The sequence below is a fragment of the Anticarsia gemmatalis genome, chromosome 1 (assembly GCF_050436995.1).
Source record: "Anticarsia gemmatalis isolate Benzon Research Colony breed Stoneville strain chromosome 1, ilAntGemm2 primary, whole genome shotgun sequence".
NCBI lineage: Eukaryota > Metazoa > Arthropoda > Insecta > Lepidoptera > Erebidae > Anticarsia > Anticarsia gemmatalis.
Genome location: NC_134745.1, coordinates 11,670,636 through 11,687,458, shown reverse-complemented (window position 1 = coordinate 11,687,458; position 16,823 = coordinate 11,670,636). Strand labels below are relative to the sequence as shown.

Here is a 16,823-nt window from a genome sequence, read left to right as displayed (position 1 = left end):
ACAACGTCTCTTCTTCATATTTACGGTTAATTAAAGTAGAATATTTCTGATTCTCGACATCACAAAAAGGCTCTGTGAATATTATATCTGGCTTAAAATCGTTATATGAATCAGGCTTTGCTTTTCCAAGAATTCCTAATTGAGGAATTTCGAGAATTCCGATCTATTACTAAGCTGCTCTTAACAAGTGCTTCAACTTAATGATGATGGATAATTGGAACTGATATTACTGTAAAATTACTTTTTATTAGTATTCAGAATTTTATAAACTATTAAGATCTTATCAGAAATAGGAAAACTGTTTTAATGGCTTTATTATTTTGAGTTACGTATAAAGTTATATTTTCTTAAAGTCATTCTTCCTTTTGGGCCACAAAAACATCCTAAATAGAACGTAAATAATAATTCAGTCCTAGTGGACATTAAACAAACATCGCTACTTACACGGGAGGCCGTAGACCGTTTTTACTTGTATACCTTTAGTTGGGCAAAACGGTTTCAAGGGAACGGATAGTCAATGAGCCAGAAATTTCTTACTAGGACCTCTATTAGCCAGCCAAAGCTATGATAGTACCTCCCTAGGGTCATCGCAAAGGTCGGCGGGTAGAGCAGAAATCCCGAAATATACTATAACGACAAATAGAACTTTATACTAAGATTTCTAACTCACATTATTATTCAAATTGACCCACGAAGCTAAATCAAAGTTGCAATGATAGACGGTCCCGAATATTGGGCCTCAAAACCAGGCCTCAACTTATTTCATTAAACTTGCCTCGATGGACCTCAATTGGTACATCAACTCTCCGTAATCATTTTTCACTCCAACTCTCGTAAGTATACGTCTATACGATAACGCTCGACTCGTAAAAATTACTTGTCATATTTTTTCCCCGTCTTTGATGTTTGACTTATCTCCAGGATGTAATATATTCCCGTACATAAATAAGTTTTCAGAGATATGACTCAATTTCCGATGTAATTTGTTTCCATCAAATGTTAATGGAAGTTGTAATTATGTGATTTGATGAGTTCAAATTATCTTACCGGATAACTTGTTTGCAAAATATCGTCTTATTTGGAATATTATATAGACTTGTGTTTCTGTCAATTAGTATAAATATTTCTCGTTGATGTTTATTTACTCAATTTTATCTTAACTCCTGACTTTATAGACTGTGAATTGGCTTACTCTGGAACAAAAATCAGATTCAGGCCATTCAACGAAGTAACAATGGGTTTAGTTCACTTTGTTAGTCGATAAGTACTGTTCAACTCTATAGTTTGTAACTAACAACTCGAGCAGCACTTAACAGTTTCAAACTTAACCAAACTGCTCATTCGTCCAAATTAAAACTTCGGGCTTTTCGCAGCAGAAGGGTAAAAGTAAATGAAATGTGGTAATCTGTTGTAATTTGTAACCATGTTTTGTGTGTTTGTATATATCGACGAGAAATTATTTATACAGGATATTGTACAGGTTATGCCTAGGCTCTGTGTCAAACAAAAAGTACGGAACGACACTTTAGGTGATAGAAGCAGTGATGAGACGAAGACTACAAGATATCTATTGGCGTCTCTGATTGGGTCGGTTGTATTCGTTGTTATGACATCATTGTCAATTTACTGTCAGTATTCGATTCGTCAGTATGGCAGGGAATTGAATGTCTGTTCAGGTGGCTACTAAACGAAAAAAACCTAAGTAATTCTGCAGTCTGCATTGGACGGCCTCATAGTATTATTACAGAGGTAATTTCTATAAAAGAAAATGATGTAGTACTATCGTTCACGAACCCGCCAGCTAATCTGTTGTTTTCACTGCTTACGTCATGCGCGTAAAAGCCGTAAACAAAACGCCTATTTATAGAGGGGATCACACAACATCGATTCTTCTTATTTAGTCCAAAAATGTAGGTTACGTACGAACGTAACCTAATTTTTATACTACACATACTTTATTCAAGACGAGGGAACTTTTAGTCGTATTGGTTTAACATTATGTGCCTATAATACTGTATCCATATACTGAACCTTATCATACCTTTGCTCTTTTGAAAATTATTCTAATACTAGCTTGTACTAAGTACATTACCTATTCATGTTAAAACTGACACTACGATACGATCAAAGACAGGATAATTATACACGTTTTGCCCTTTCAACTCTATTTCATTTGACTGACTAACTTATTCCATACGCGTGTTTCGTTTTTGACAGAAAATTGCATATAATTTTTTATAGGCTTTCGACATTCCAGTAAGCGGTAATCTTTCAAGTGAAATGTGAAAACACCTGATACAATTTGTCTGAAACGTCGAATTCGAAATGCATTTTATTTAAAATTCTGCCCTCACTGTTCGATATATCTCTTCACTGCACTTTCCGGAGCATTAACCATTCAACCTTTCGTATATACAACCTCTTTTGACAATGTTCTCCAAGACGATGTAACACTATCACATTGTATTTATTTTATGTATTGTTGGTGTACAGTCAACTTGGGTAACTTTGAATCATTTGGGTAACATTGAACGTGGGAATTTGAACTAGTTCCGATTATTTTTTCATATGAAACCAACACAATTGATAAAAGTTTGCAGAACTAAAATTAATCTTTATCAATTGTGTGCCCAAGTTGACTGTAGGTAATGGTGTGTTTAATAAACCATGTCTTGGTGCGCCTATTTCTAGTCTCATGCTACAACGGCTAACCTTTTGACAAATGTAAAGGATAATAATTCTCGACTATGAGCTGCTTTCGAGATTATTCCCCATCCAAACACTCATAAACTCGTTCTTGGACTATATTCACTACTTAAGTTTTCCTATATTTATGTTTCGTTTTTTCTATTTCCAGCTGTGCGGTTGAGGAGAGTCCAGTACCATGGGGAAGCTACTATCGAAAATCTTCGGCAACAAGGAGATGAGGATATTGATGTTGGGCCTCGATGCTGCCGGAAAGACTAGTATCCTTTTACAAACAAACATAGTTACTAAAGCACCACACGTATAGAAGAGATATCTTATAAAACTACCATTATACTAATTACCATATTAATATCTAGTCTGGTTTCTATCAACAAATTTTATCTTGATTATTATCAGTCTAGTCAGTAAATACATAACGATATAGTAAAGCTTGATTGTATAGCCTTATTAGATAGTGATCAAAGGGTAATTTAGTCCCTATTGCCTGCTGTCGCAGACGACAGTTGGCCTCAGGTGGGCGCCAATTTCAATTGAAAAGGAGAAATCAGTTTCTAAAGTATCTTCATTTGTAGCATATTCTTCTCTGACATTAGCCGTCTTATAATCTTTCTTGTTGTACTAATGATATTCCTAATTGGAACTAGTAACAGTTTAGTCTAGAAGTAATTTTATTTCAATACTTGTCCTTTTATAGACCTTGGATACTTTCGATATTGTGGCGTAGTTCTAATCTAGCGATCTAGAATCGTAGACGGTAGTTATCACGACTATTGCATTGACCTGAACACTAGTATTTATCAAACTTTTATGTTAACAATCTTTTGAAGAAATAACTATATTTCCTTAACATGTACCTCTCAGCTATTTTATATAAATTAAAATTAGGCCAGTCAGTCACAACGATACCTACGGTCGGTTTCAATGTAGAAACTGTTACGTATAAGAACGTCAAATTCAACGTATGGGACGTTGGGGGGCAGGACAAAATACGACCGCTCTGGAGGCATTACTATACAGGTGTGTATTATGTGTTCGTGTTATTTATCGTTTGTTTGGTACTGTGCCTTATATTTCGCTGCAGTACGCGTTTTAAATGTACACCGATGCAGTAGTTTTGAATTTATTTTGCAGTAACTTATTTTACTAAAACCACTATTATTATGTGGTTGGAATATACTCATATTCTTGCAAATGGAATTGCAATCTTTCACGAAATATGCAGTATATCTAAAAAATACCTACACGCTTCTTTTTGTTTGCTAGAATAAAATGGCTCCTTAGATGATTATTAGCAGAAGAACTTAACATAAAATTTTTCGAATAAAATGTACGCTTATTGTAAGAACAGTCATACTATATTGGTTATCGTTATTCTTTTAACTTTTTCTGTGATTCAGTTCTAGAAACAATGTTCTGAAATGTATATTTTAAATGTTCCAGGCACCCAAGGTTTAATATTCGTGGTGGACTGCGCGGACCGCGACCGCATCGACGAGGCGCGCCAGGAGCTGCACAGGATCATCAATGACAGGGAGATGCGCGACGCAATCATACTCATCTTCGCCAACAAACAGGACTTGCCTGATGGTATGTACAACTGCCGTTGATAAAAACTATGAAAAATAGTCGAAAGTAACACCCTCTATCTGTTTTCAACACGATCCAATGTAATATAAATAAGAATCTGGACCAAGATTTCAGGCAGGATTTAGTATGGACCATTAGGCAATCTACGTTTTGCTTTTTTTTTGAATTGCGTTTAACATATAACGCCCATCTGAAGAACTGTCCATTAATTACTTGCTCATTTTGTGTTTGCTTACACTTCTTACGGTTTAAAATTCTCATACACTTGATTAATATCTCTCTATAGCCTTCTTGTCTCCTTGTGATGTTAGATGATCGAACCTCCTCCACCTCTTTAACCCTTAAGTTAATAAGGAACGACTCCCAAAATATCAATTCCTTCTTAGAAAACCATTGCTTTTAAACGCCATATTATTGTCACTGTTTCGTCAAAAATTATGCATACAATTTAAAGTTTCGAGTAGGCGTGAGGTATGCATAGACTCTACCAGTTCGCCATGAATGTGTCATGGGAGGTCAAAGTTCACGATGTACGCAATTAGTGGCGAGTCAACAAGCCAACAAGCCATGGTGCATACGTGCAGAATCGTTTGACCCTCTTAACTATCACAATTTGTAAATTGTCCTCACTTGTCACTATGATCTAGCTACGAAGAAGTTGTTTGTTGAATGAACAACTTTTTCTTGCAATTTATGAATTTACGCTTACAGTTTTGTTAGAATATCGTATTATGAACACAACTGGAGATTTAGTCAAATTATGTAAGAGGACAGAATTTGTTATCGGGTTTACCGCTGCTTTGGTTAAAATTAAGCAATATCCATACGTCTTCGTGTTAGTGCCATTCTTCCTTTTTCCAGTATTTGCACGGGTTTTTATCTACCTTTTCCTTAACTCAGTAAATAATTGCCCTTACTCTTTTTCTTCGCATTAAGTAATCATATACGTTCACACCCATTACTTATACATTTGTCTAATTATATATTTGTTGTGTTCCAGCGATGAAACCACACGAGATACAAGAGAAGCTGGGGCTGACGCGCATCCGCGACCGCAACTGGTACGTGCAGCCGTCGTGCGCGACGTCGGGCGACGGGCTGTACGAGGGGCTCACGTGGCTCACCAGCAACCACAAGTTATGAGCTGCAGAGTAGGCGGCCGTGCGCCGCCGCACCGCCGCACCGAGCCACGGTACGACTCCATACCACCTTGCTTGTATTCATATCTTCATAGTCCTACGGCGGCAAAAAAAAGGCGCTGTCAGTATTTGAGTCATTGCTATAGAAAGAAACAAAAAGTTATTCACAGTCATTTTACCCAGTATAAAATCTACATTATTTATCAAATGACCTATCATAAACTTCCAATCCTTCCATAGTTCTGCTATATAAACACTTGCGATATCAAAATTAGCAATAAACATGTAACTAATGCGAGTTTTTGTCTATTTCCAGGTGAGGATGTCGATGCCATTTAATTTAAGTAAGCGCCCGTGTGCCGGAACAAGCAACGTCATTGTGAATACCAGTGTTGATTCTGTATGGAAACAGCCATAAACGTCTCAGTGGGTGCAAGACTGTACAGTGACCACTACGTTAGATAGCAACCAAGCGAACGCTTGTCACAATCAATTATTCCATATTTAAAAGAGAAAAAAAAAAAATAGAAAAGTTTTGTTGTAACGATATTCGATTATTTTTTTATGTTATTTAAAAATTATTACATAAAGTAAAATGATTTTTTAAAATTTAGTTTAATGTTTACCTCCTTTGTATAGTAAGGTAGAATAAAGTTTCTAATGCATTATTGTGGTTGGGACTATGTATCTATGGTCGCAGTATTGTTTATGGATATTTAAGTGATAGCTATGCACGCTGCGTAGGTATTTGTGTGGCGTAGCTAGACTGTTGTAAACATTCATTTTTTATACACTGTTTTGACTTGTAAAATTTATAATTGAAATTAGTATAGGGTTTTGTATTGCTATTTAATTTGAGATATAACTTCACTGACAATCACTGCTGCAATCTTTTTCTAGAAATCTATTGATGACTGAAATTGATGATGAACCTGATTACCTTATACCATCATGTTTAAAACAAACAACCTGTCAAATTTTACAATGAAAAGAGGAATTCATGGCCCGGTTCCACGAATTTTGACAGATGTTTTCATATATTCGCTAGTACTTTACCTAGCAAAGATTATCTAATACTTGCTAAGCTATGAAACAGAGCCTCAAACTCACATGAAACACGATGCTCTCGATAGGTTCATCGTCAATCATAGTCTATACACTTCTGACTTAACAAGAAACAATGACACAATTGTTTATACTCTTTCCATTCCAACAACAGTGGAGCTACTTCACACAACAATGTACATATTAAAAGCATTGTATGTACATATTGAAGAGTATTTTTATTACTGTCGCCCGATTGAATGTTGATTTTTGTATGCGAAGACAAAATAAGACATAAAAATTCACGATATGTGTACGCGAATGTATTATTGCTTTCCGCTTTCGATGTGATTTGTTGGCCGCGACGGTGTGACGGCTTTACCGATGTTTTGTTGCAATACTTTTTATATACATTGCCGGTTTTGTAAATGTAATGTTCAAATAGCGAAGGTTAGAAAAGGCCATGTATGCGTTGTCATGTTTCTAAAATGTGACGATCAAAGTTATTTGTTCTTGGCTTACATACAGTTAAGCGAAGAGAAATAATATACGTATACACTTACATGACACTCTTAGTACAATTTTAAGTATAGATCAATCATTCACTGTTCATAATATGTTTTGTGATAAATATTTGGAGCATAATTCACATTTAAATTTAACTGGCATTGAATATAGAAATCAAAATCGCTTGACAAAATAACAGGTAAAGTCAAATCACCGTAAGCCAGTAGTCAGTTCTGGGACCATCTGATTTTGTAAATACGGCTCTTGAATGGACCTTGAAATGAGATTCCTTAGCCAATTTATAATTTTATAGCTTCGAAATGCGTGAAGGCTTTTGCCAAAAGGGTGATTCGCTTATCAAGGCTGATTAGATGCCTAGCTCATATTGATTATGTTGAGAATATTATGAATTACACATACCTATTTGGTAGATGAATCAATGAAGAATTTATTTGTGGTTGTAAACATTTTGTTCTTCAGTCCAACGAATTAGCATAGAGCATAGAACTCAGTCTGTGAAATCAACTATGTTAATATATGGAAAATGTAGAATCATTTTTGTACTATCACAAGTTTGGATGCGGTATCTATATGGGGAATGTTTAAGTGTAATCCACACACTACGCTAATGCAGAGGATAAAACTAACTAGGTAAATTACCTCTAATATTATTGCTATAAGCAAATAAATACACATAAGCAGGTTGATAATTTAGTCAACTTTTATTCGAAACAAAGCGTTTGTATCTAGTGTGGATTAAACTTAAGCATTCGGTTGCTTGTTGTACGAGATTAGACAATAACTACCATTACCATGTCATCATTCGCCACCGTATTCCGCACAGCACTTAGGCATCAGTGGATTCATTGAAAATTAGCTCTTATTTCTAGGTCCACAGTCAACAATTTTCAATATCTACACATTTGTTCGTACTGATTTCTTGCCTAAATTTAAATGTCCATTTGATTGTGTAATTGAGAGTAATGTGCGAGGAAAGCTATGTTATCTTTTTTCTGTTGAAACTCACCTATACTTTGTGATATAAATATATTTCATAGAACCTAATAATGTATGATTATTTTCTAGAATGTTCGCGTGAGTTCGTTGGTAATACTCTGAGGCATGACAATATAAAATAAGTCATGTTTTGTCAAATTTAGAACTGATATACATACATTTGGATAATCAATTTTTCATTTTAACTAAAGTGCAATTAAAATTTCTAGCAACTATTTTGCACGGAGATGTAAAAATACTTATAATTTATATAATAATGGTACCTCTGGGTTCATCGCGCGGGAAAGCGTTGGTAACAATTAAAACCTATTGTATAATATTGTAGAAAGATAAATTCAATATAAATTCACCCTTGAACTCTTGGTTTTATTCCCACAAGTAAGTTAATAGTAAAATTGCTTAGTTATGCGATCACTCATCTGTGTCATATATACTATATACGCATTAAGAATCGTATTCATCAGGCACCATTTTTCAATAAACTGTTAAGACATTTAATTTTATAATCAAGTTTATCGTAAACACTGTATGAAACTTGGCAGTCTACACTTACCAGTTGCTAGGTTGCCGGGCCTGCTAACCTAATATTATTTTATTAGAGTGTTACTTAAAAGAAAACAAGAAGAAAATGTCCGAAACTATATCTTGAATGAAGGTTATGTCTTCCATAACCTCTGTGGATCTGATGGATCATCAATTCAGTATCATAGCAACGTAGTAAGAGTCCTTTAAAACGTGGACCGCACGGCTCGATAAAGTATGTACAAGGCGCTCATTAAATTTGTGATCTTTTTCACGAAAAAGATCAGAATCTTTTTCATGTAAACGGCTAAGACGATTTGAATGAAATTCTAAAGTTGCCGATTGTATGACGAGGACTAACGTTTTTCACTTAATAAAAACTCGCAGGCGAAGCAGCGATTATAATCCAGTTAACCTACAAATAAAACTCAGTCCTTATTGAAAATACTGGAAAGAACTTTATTCGGAATTGTATCATGATAATAATTAGTATCGTTTGAGCATATCAATGAATATCCAGTGCATGAACATGAATAATCTGCCAAGATTTCTGCGTATCAGCCTCGCCATTTTTCGACGCGCTTTCAAGCTGACACTTCGTTTAAAGTTGAACTTCATGAATGGTTGTTAGATGTTACTGATGTCTGTGGTGGTGGTGTTTGAGGAGTCGGCGGTGACGTCATCGTATCTAGGGGGTAGAATGATTTGTAGTTCTTCGTTGAGCTGTACTTCGTCGTCTGGTACTGCGTCTTCAGGCACGCGGGTGTCGTATTCATCGCTTGCGGGTACTCCGCTGTAAATATTTGAAGTTGTTTACAAACAAAGTAAGTAAAAAAATCTCATCGAAAACTCAAAAAAACGCGTAATAATAAATTAAATGTAAGGTAGGTTGGTAGTCCATTGAGAGGGTTGGATTAAAAAAACATGTAGACTGTTGTCAAAACAGCACCATTCTGAGTCATGAGTTCGGACACCCAAGGTTTTGGAAATTATTTCGCAGTTTTAGTTTGACTAGAGTTTTGCTACAGAAAGATCCAGTCTGAAAATGTAATATAAATAAAAACTTTGTAGAGTTTAACGATAGTGAAGACTATACTCACTCAAGCTGGTCTCCGGCCCTGGCGCCGGCGAGCACGGAAGTGTAAAGACGTGCCCGGGCGCCGTGCAGCCGCATACCAGCCGGCACGTCTTCAGCGCCTGAACGAGTCTCCAGTATTGGGTGAAGGGGGTTAGTTACTATACCTATAAGATAAGAACAGAAACCGTAAATAGCAGTGGACAAGCTGTACGTATAAAGAACAAAGTATCATTTAACCTTTATGATGCAGGTTTAACAATAGTAATACAATACAGAGAGAGCATGACAAGGATCTGTGACTGTGCCTGAACTTTAGCTTTTGTCAAGCAAAAGTAGACGATAATAAAGAAGTGTGTATTACAAAGAAAAAATGATGAAAATCAATCAAATGAACACTTACCATCTTGGGTAGATAGTTCTTGTTTAGCCAGCAGCTCCTTGCCGAGACCATTTTCATCGGGCGGCAGTGACAATTTTAAGGTGTCATCTCGATTGTCTGAAAAATATAGGTGAGCTGAAACCGGCAGAAACGGATTATTTTGAAGCCCACGCGCGATCTGTTCTTGCCCCATATTTTGTTGATTTACTTTTACTTGAAGAACTAGGTATTCTTCTTTTAGGTTTCACTCGGTAGTAACAAAAATGCTTATGAACAAAAATAAGGCATAGTAGGTACCTTTCTTCTGCATCCCTCTTCCCGGCAAGTCGGCGTAACCACGGAATAGTGTTTCGAGTTCGTCGGGTGTCATGCGACGCAGATACGGAACACGCTTCAAGTCGGGCCGGTGCAGACTCCGGAAAGAGTTTCTGTGCTATAATATTATTTAAAAAAAAATAACACAATCTTCATTTAGCAACAAATAATTCATTCAGAAGAGTAGTTTCAGGCAGTTAGAATGAAAACGGTGTCTTCAAAATCGAAGGTTGACGACAATAGGACGATTATTTTCTTGTACATTAACTACATTAAACATTAATTCCATTACTATTGAGTCGCTCTTGTATCGAATAATATAGGTAAGTCTACCATTAAAAATGACAATGTCGACAGTTATTCTATAGTTGGTCCTATGGCTGCGAGTCAAGATGATGACATCTCTGACCGATCTCAGTCTTCACTTCGACTCCTCCCTTGCTACTGCCTCCGTGGTGCAGTGGTTTAGGTCGCCACGCTGCTACCATTGCATGAGGTCGTGGGTTCGATTCCCGCACGAAACAATTATTTACGCGATCCACAAATAATTATTTCGGATCTGATTGTACTTTGTGTCCGTTGTTTGTATGTTTGTAAAAGTCCCCGCGACACAAGAGTAACTCTTGGTGAGGGAAGTGTCTTTAAAAAAAATACAGATAAATGGTATAAATACCTTAACAAGGCCGGGCGGTACTTGCATTCTCTCGCAAGCTCGTGACATACTCAAACATTGTATTACGCTGTCGTGCTTCACCGAGATTGCAGACAGTCCGCTACGTACCAGGTCCTCGTTGATCTGCTACCCACAAATAAACGATATATTTGACTATCGTGGTAAGAGCCCCCTTTGTGGTGTATAAAAAGTGTACCGTTGAGGCTCAGAATGTCAACTTCCTAAAATGTCCCCTGGTACCAAAATGTCAACTTCCCATAATGTCCCTTTCCCAAAATGTCCATTTCCCAAAATGTCCCTTTCCCAAAATGTCCATTTCCCAAAATGTCCCTTTCCCAAAATGCCGCTTTCCCAAAATGTCCCCCATTCTTAGAATTAAGCGTTGCAACCCAACTAAAAAATAAAAAACAATATAATAATCAAATTTTTAATTTTAAATATTTGTGGTATCAACTCTTTCGTCAATTATTTATTAGAAAAGGAATTCGAAATGAAATATAGTTATACAACGTGTCCCAAAACTCAACGTCAAAACGAAAACCTGAGCTAGGCCGAGTTGTGTTGGCTCTCAAAAAATAATTATCATCACAAACACTTAGATGACATTAAATTAATTTTGAGAAAGTTTTATGACGAACTACTAATGCGTTAAATACCGACTATCTTAAGATTTTTATTATTCTCTCATCGTCTATGAAATAATTTAGTAAGTGTTATACCATTTTCGAAAGCTCATTAAATGCGCCAACTTTTGAAGGTACATGCCGATACAGCGTAGTACAATTATTTTGCAGGACAGACTGTCAAAGTTGAGTGATGAAATTATTTTCACGGCATAATTCGCCATAAAAGAGATATTTTCTGATATTCCAATGAAGTTGTGTGCAAATAATGAATTGAATTTTGTAGGAGCGTTACTTAAGAATACTCCACATAAAAAAAGAACTAGAAAAGAAGTCATTTGTTGCCACAGTAGACTAAACTCATCAGAGGGTGGCAATTTTACAAAAATGGTTGTCATTTTTAAACTACACGAGATAGATTTTTTTATTAAATTATTTTTTGAGAGCCAACACAACTCGGCCTAGCTCAGGTTTTCGTTTTGACGTTGAGTTTTGGGACACGTTGTATATTATCAACATAATTATAAAAAAATAACTAAAACATAACTTTAATTAGAACTAAAACGTTCAAGTACACAGTAATTCAATAGGATTTCAATAGTCAGATACAGACTGACACAATTAAGCGTTAAATTATTATCAAATTTAGAAATAAATTCAATTAAATAAAGTAAGTCTCAAAAATATCAATTTCTTTAAAAATTGTTCAATTGTGAGATGATTTCCTTGTAATTGTTTTAAATATCTTGCATATTTTCTATCGAACTCAATATCTCTGAGCCTTCTTCTGCGGTTGGTCTGCTTAAATAGTGAATCCTGTATACGGCCATCCCAGTATTTGCTTTCTTTTTTTATCTTATTTAAAAAATAATACTTATTTGGATTCTTTGGTATAAGGCTATTTACACGTCGGTGCCATCCTTCTAGAGCATTGGTGGTTCTATGGCGTTGGCCAGCGCAGCTTAATATTAACGGTGATTTTTGGGATACCAGGTAGACTCGAAATAACTGCGAAAAAGCCTCATCTCTGATGTATTTGGCGCTGTTTCCAAAATATAATTCCATGCGCCTGGTATATGATTTGCCGGCACCAAAGGAAGAATGGCACTCATTCTAGTCACGTTACGACCAGTTCTTGATTTATTCAATTTTGTTTTTTTTGAATATTTCCAAATCGCTGCATTGAAATCACTTCCAGAACCAGTGGTAACAACCAGTCACTCTAGCCTGCGGAAAAACCGCCGAAACTGCGTTCATGATGGCAATTTCATAATCCGATTTAAAAGTTTTAATTTGGATCTGTAAATTCTCTTTTATGAGACTAAATAAGCGCATATATGTTTGTTCCGATTTGTTTGGTAAGAGGGCGTATATAACCGGTACTATGTTTGTAGTATTTTCATCCGATGCTAAATCCATGTGCAACACAAACATTTGATAAAAAGGTTTTGGAGCTGATTTAAACGTCCCATCGGCATAGTATGAACCTGGCGTTCTCATTATTTTTTTAGCGATATTGCTGGCAAAAATTATAATTTTTTCCGTACTGCCATCTTCACATACTAAAAACTTTTTTGCTAAACTTTGTGGTATTTGAACTGTTTCAGTATTATTATGTACTAGCAAGTCTGTATTCAAATATTTTTTTCGCGCTCGGTAAAGAGAGCTTTTTAAGGAACGAAATGTTGGTATCAAGTCTCGATCATCACGATTTTCATTGCGTAGGTCTGCCAAAGTAGATTCGCAAATTTTTTGAATCGGCCCTAAATTATCACACACTTCCTTCTTCAACCTGATTTTTTCTTTTTTAATATTGATGGCAACAATATTATGTTCACAAGTATGCGTTGATTCTCTTAAAACAATTTTCCTGCTCTTATCTAATGTCAATGATGCATTACATGCGGTTCTATTAATACATCGCCATAACGTACTGTCTTTGTTAGTTTTGTTTTTGTTATACTGAAATCCCTTCCATATCAGTGTTTGATTTCCTTTTTGGTTACATATAAAGTCTAATTCCTCACTCATTTTCAAGTTATTAATAAAAACACGTCACAAACAACAAAATTAAACGTAAGTATACACAATACCAGTGAATAGAATAAAATGTCAATGAATAACATATTTTTTCAAAAGTACCCACTTTTGTGAGATAAATATTTTTCTTGATAGTTTCGTTTAGTTTATGCAACATGTTTCAAAGAAAATTATTTTTAGAGGCTTTATTTATTTAAATTTCTTTTAAACTTGATAATATAAAATTTAATTACATAATATGTCGGAGGAAATGGTCAAGAACGAATAGGTAATTATCTAGTTCAATCAATTTAGTTAAGTTAATGTCAATTAGTTCAATTAATTTCTGGACGAACAAGATCGTCTAAATATGACCAACATAATTCATTCTAACAGTTATGATGTTGGTAGTTACATTTCTTTACTTCCAATCACAAGTGAGGACGATTATTTGTATTTTATTTTTTAGTTGGGTTGTAACGCTTAATTCTAAGAATGGGGGACATTTTGGGAAAGCGGCATTTTGGGAAAGGGACATTTTGGGAAATGGACATTTTGGGAAAGGGACATTTTGGGAAATGGACATTTTGGGAAAGGGACATTATGGGAAGTTGACATTTTGGTACCAGGGGACATTTTAGGAAGTTGACATTCTGAGCCTCAACGAAGTGTACGACACTATATTAAAGCCATCAATCATCTGATGGGACAAGCGTATTCATTGAATGGGTATCTATTCAGGCTTACGGCAAAGCATGTTACTTATAAAAGTTTGACCATCTCAACGCTTCTTATTGGTGTAGTAGACAATCCAATGAACAAAAGATTTTGATGGATGTTTAAGATCCAACGTAAAACGAAAAAAATTAAAACTATAAGAAACTCCAGAAGTAACTTTTTAATTCTATTAAAATTGTACTATTTAAACGCCATTTTTTTCTTTTTGCAACTAAGTCACCCACACCGCCCTTCTCAATAGTGTTACGCTACGCGCTACGTAAAGTTCGCTACGTGGTTGCTACGCCATATCGCTACGCTTTCGGAAAAGTAGAATTCACAAGCAATAAAACCATTTCTTCGAGAGTCACAACATTTAAACTTTTGTAAACATCGTAAGCACAAACTAGAATTAGTTCCACATATTTCTTAAAATAAGTTAGTAAAAGAATTACAACTCTGTACCAATTTAGCAGAACAAAATACAAGCTCCGAAATCTAAACTCCAGAGGCAACACTAATAGCGTTTACTATTAACACAATAAATTGCTAAAGGGTGTCATCAGCGCAATTTTCGGGCTGCTCGCAACCAACGGGGGTTCACAATGTTCAGACGAAATTGCTTTCATACTCGTTCAGGGTAATTTGAAAGATTGCCTCCCCCAACTATTTATGTTTTTGACTTGAATACCCTTCGAGATACAAATGTACATTACGTCCCTTCAAATTGTTTAAATGTTAGTCTTATTTCGAAATGAAATTTTCGTTGCTAAATGGTACAATGGAATTTGATTTCATAATAGCGTTGATAAATATAAATGTTAAATGCTGCGTCTAACAGTTTACTTTACACATAAATTGTAGAATTAATTGCAAAATGTTGAGAAGAGGAAACGTTTAAATAGAAACCTGAATTTTTTGTGTACTATGAATTTCGTTTTTAATTTGAATTCCCAATAGTTAGACGAAAAATAGAAAGCCCTTGAAGTATATAGGTGTGGGTTTTAACTTTATGTCAGCCAATAGCGTCGATTGGGTTTAGTAGTTGTTAGAAATTTGCAAGTGTAGGTAATAGTTGAACTTTAAATATCTTTCTGCGTTATGATAAATGTGTCTAGGTTGCCTTTACTGAGTGTTAGTTTGAAACCTATAAAATAAAGATATTTTGTGTAAGTGTAAGTGAAAACACAGCCATAAATCGTAAAACGATCCTAAATCAATGTTTGCTATTTCAATTCTGAAATAATATCCGAAATTATTATGTAAACAACTTCGTTAAGCATTGGAATATTAGAGTTTCTTTCTCCGGGAAAGCATTTAGCCTCGGGGCCGTCAAAGAAATTATGTTGCCTTTTTGACGATATTGAAAAGTAATTACTTTTAAAAATAATTATTAGGTACCAAACTCTGTTTTAATGAAACGAGAATACTTCATGGGTGATACCTGAATGCATAACGGGTCTTAAACCCGGAAGTGACCTTATTTCGAATCAGTTACTTCTATAGGTTTGACGTTATGGAGTTCAAGGTTCCTACAAATTATGACAGTTTTTTCGCGAAAGAGTAGCAAACATACATACATCCATGCTCGCTAAATTTCGCATTTATAAAACTAGTAGGACTAGCAGGATTAATAAGCTGACGTTACTCTCGCTGAGGATAAAGTTATCAATTTAGAGAGGATCTATTACATTTTGGTCTAGTGTCTATCCCTATGGGAAAAGGCGTAGGTATGTTTTTATGTATGTATTGCAATTTTATTTTACTAACCAGTAGTTCTCTCCCCTCGCAACACGGCACGAGCGCCGGCAGTTCCTCCTTGAGCTTGTGGGCGGAGTTCAGTCCCGTGGTGACGTTGTCGCCGCTGGCCACCGGATTCATCAGCAACAACGACGCGTCCGACGACCTCTTCTCCTTCACCTCCATATTGTCCGACAAATCCATATTCATGTTCGCGTTCATATTGATGTCTCTCACCGTCATAAGGAGCGCCTTTTTCTCGTGTAGTAACTGCATCACTGCTATTTTTGTGTACCGGTTTGTGTGATTCGAATTTACTGCTTACATTTTCAGTGGGCTTTTGACGTTGTGTCACGTTTCCATTTTTGAAGTGTGGTTTTGTTTGATTATTGTTTTGTGCCAGTATGTTATGAATTAATACTTTTCCGTTTAATCTTTAACGTTTAGGCTATGGTCATTTCAGTAACTTTGCCTCATTGATCAATGTTATTGTAATATGCATACTGCGTTATTCATTTAAAGTGGATAGGATTTTTTAGAATAAACATAAATGTAAGTTACACACTTCATTCCCTCACTCGCAAGGTTTCTTGACAGGAATATATTTTTTATTCGACTCGGTCTCGAACCCAAGATCAAAAGATGTAACTGGTGAGCTACGGTTGAGTCGACTATAGTGCTCAATCGTATGTAGAAGTAAATGACCAAACGACAGTATATTTTTAACAAGTCTACACATAATTTCAAAACAGAG

General features: G+C 35.6%; 2 protein-coding genes across 4 annotated transcripts in view; one reads left to right on the top strand and one right to left on the bottom strand.

The window, feature by feature from the left end:
• Positions 1-8,360, top strand: part of Arf6 (ADP-ribosylation factor 6) — a 56,644-nt gene extending 48,284 nt beyond the window's left edge. For both annotated transcript variants that reach the window (XM_076119987.1, XM_076119994.1), the window contains exons 3-7: positions 2,858-2,966; positions 3,571-3,726; positions 4,150-4,296; positions 5,297-5,488; positions 5,752-8,360. In XM_076119987.1, coding sequence (XP_075976102.1) covers positions 2,885-2,966; positions 3,571-3,726; positions 4,150-4,296; positions 5,297-5,439 — 528 coding nt within the window. In that variant the 5' untranslated portion in view covers positions 2,858-2,884 and the 3' untranslated portion in view covers positions 5,440-5,488; positions 5,752-8,360. The remainder of the gene's footprint in view (positions 1-2,857; positions 2,967-3,570; positions 3,727-4,149; positions 4,297-5,296; positions 5,489-5,751) is intronic.
• A 600-nt stretch (positions 8,361-8,960) lies between these two features.
• On the bottom strand, positions 8,961-16,434 carry LOC142978534 (uncharacterized). Of its 2 annotated transcripts, none has more exons than XM_076123054.1 (6): positions 16,100-16,434; positions 10,971-11,096; positions 10,280-10,415; positions 10,004-10,099; positions 9,626-9,767; positions 8,961-9,318 (listed from the first exon to the last, which is right to left on the bottom strand). In XM_076123054.1, exons 1-6 carry the CDS (start codon positions 16,343-16,345, stop codon positions 9,153-9,155), a joined length of 912 nt encoding a protein of 303 aa, XP_075979169.1. In that variant the 5' UTR covers positions 16,346-16,434; the 3' UTR covers positions 8,961-9,152. The 2 variants fall into 2 exon arrangements, with proteins under 2 accessions (XP_075979169.1, XP_075979244.1); XM_076123129.1 differs by having other exon boundaries at positions 10,971-11,093.
• Between the last annotated feature and the right edge of the window lie 389 nt (positions 16,435-16,823).

Coding starts and splice junctions, on each gene's coding strand:
- LOC142978534 (XM_076123054.1), bottom strand. CDS start 16,345: ATGCAGTTACTACACGAGAAAAAGGCGCTCCTTATGACGGTGAGAGAC. Junction 11,097..16,099: donor GCGAGGGGAGAGAACTACTG/GTTAGTAAAATA, acceptor ATTTGTGGGTAG/CAGATCAACGAGGACCTGGT. Junction 10,416..10,970: donor TACCGCCCGGCCTTGTTAAG/GTATTTATACCA, acceptor ATAATATTATAG/CACAGAAACTCTTTCCGGAG.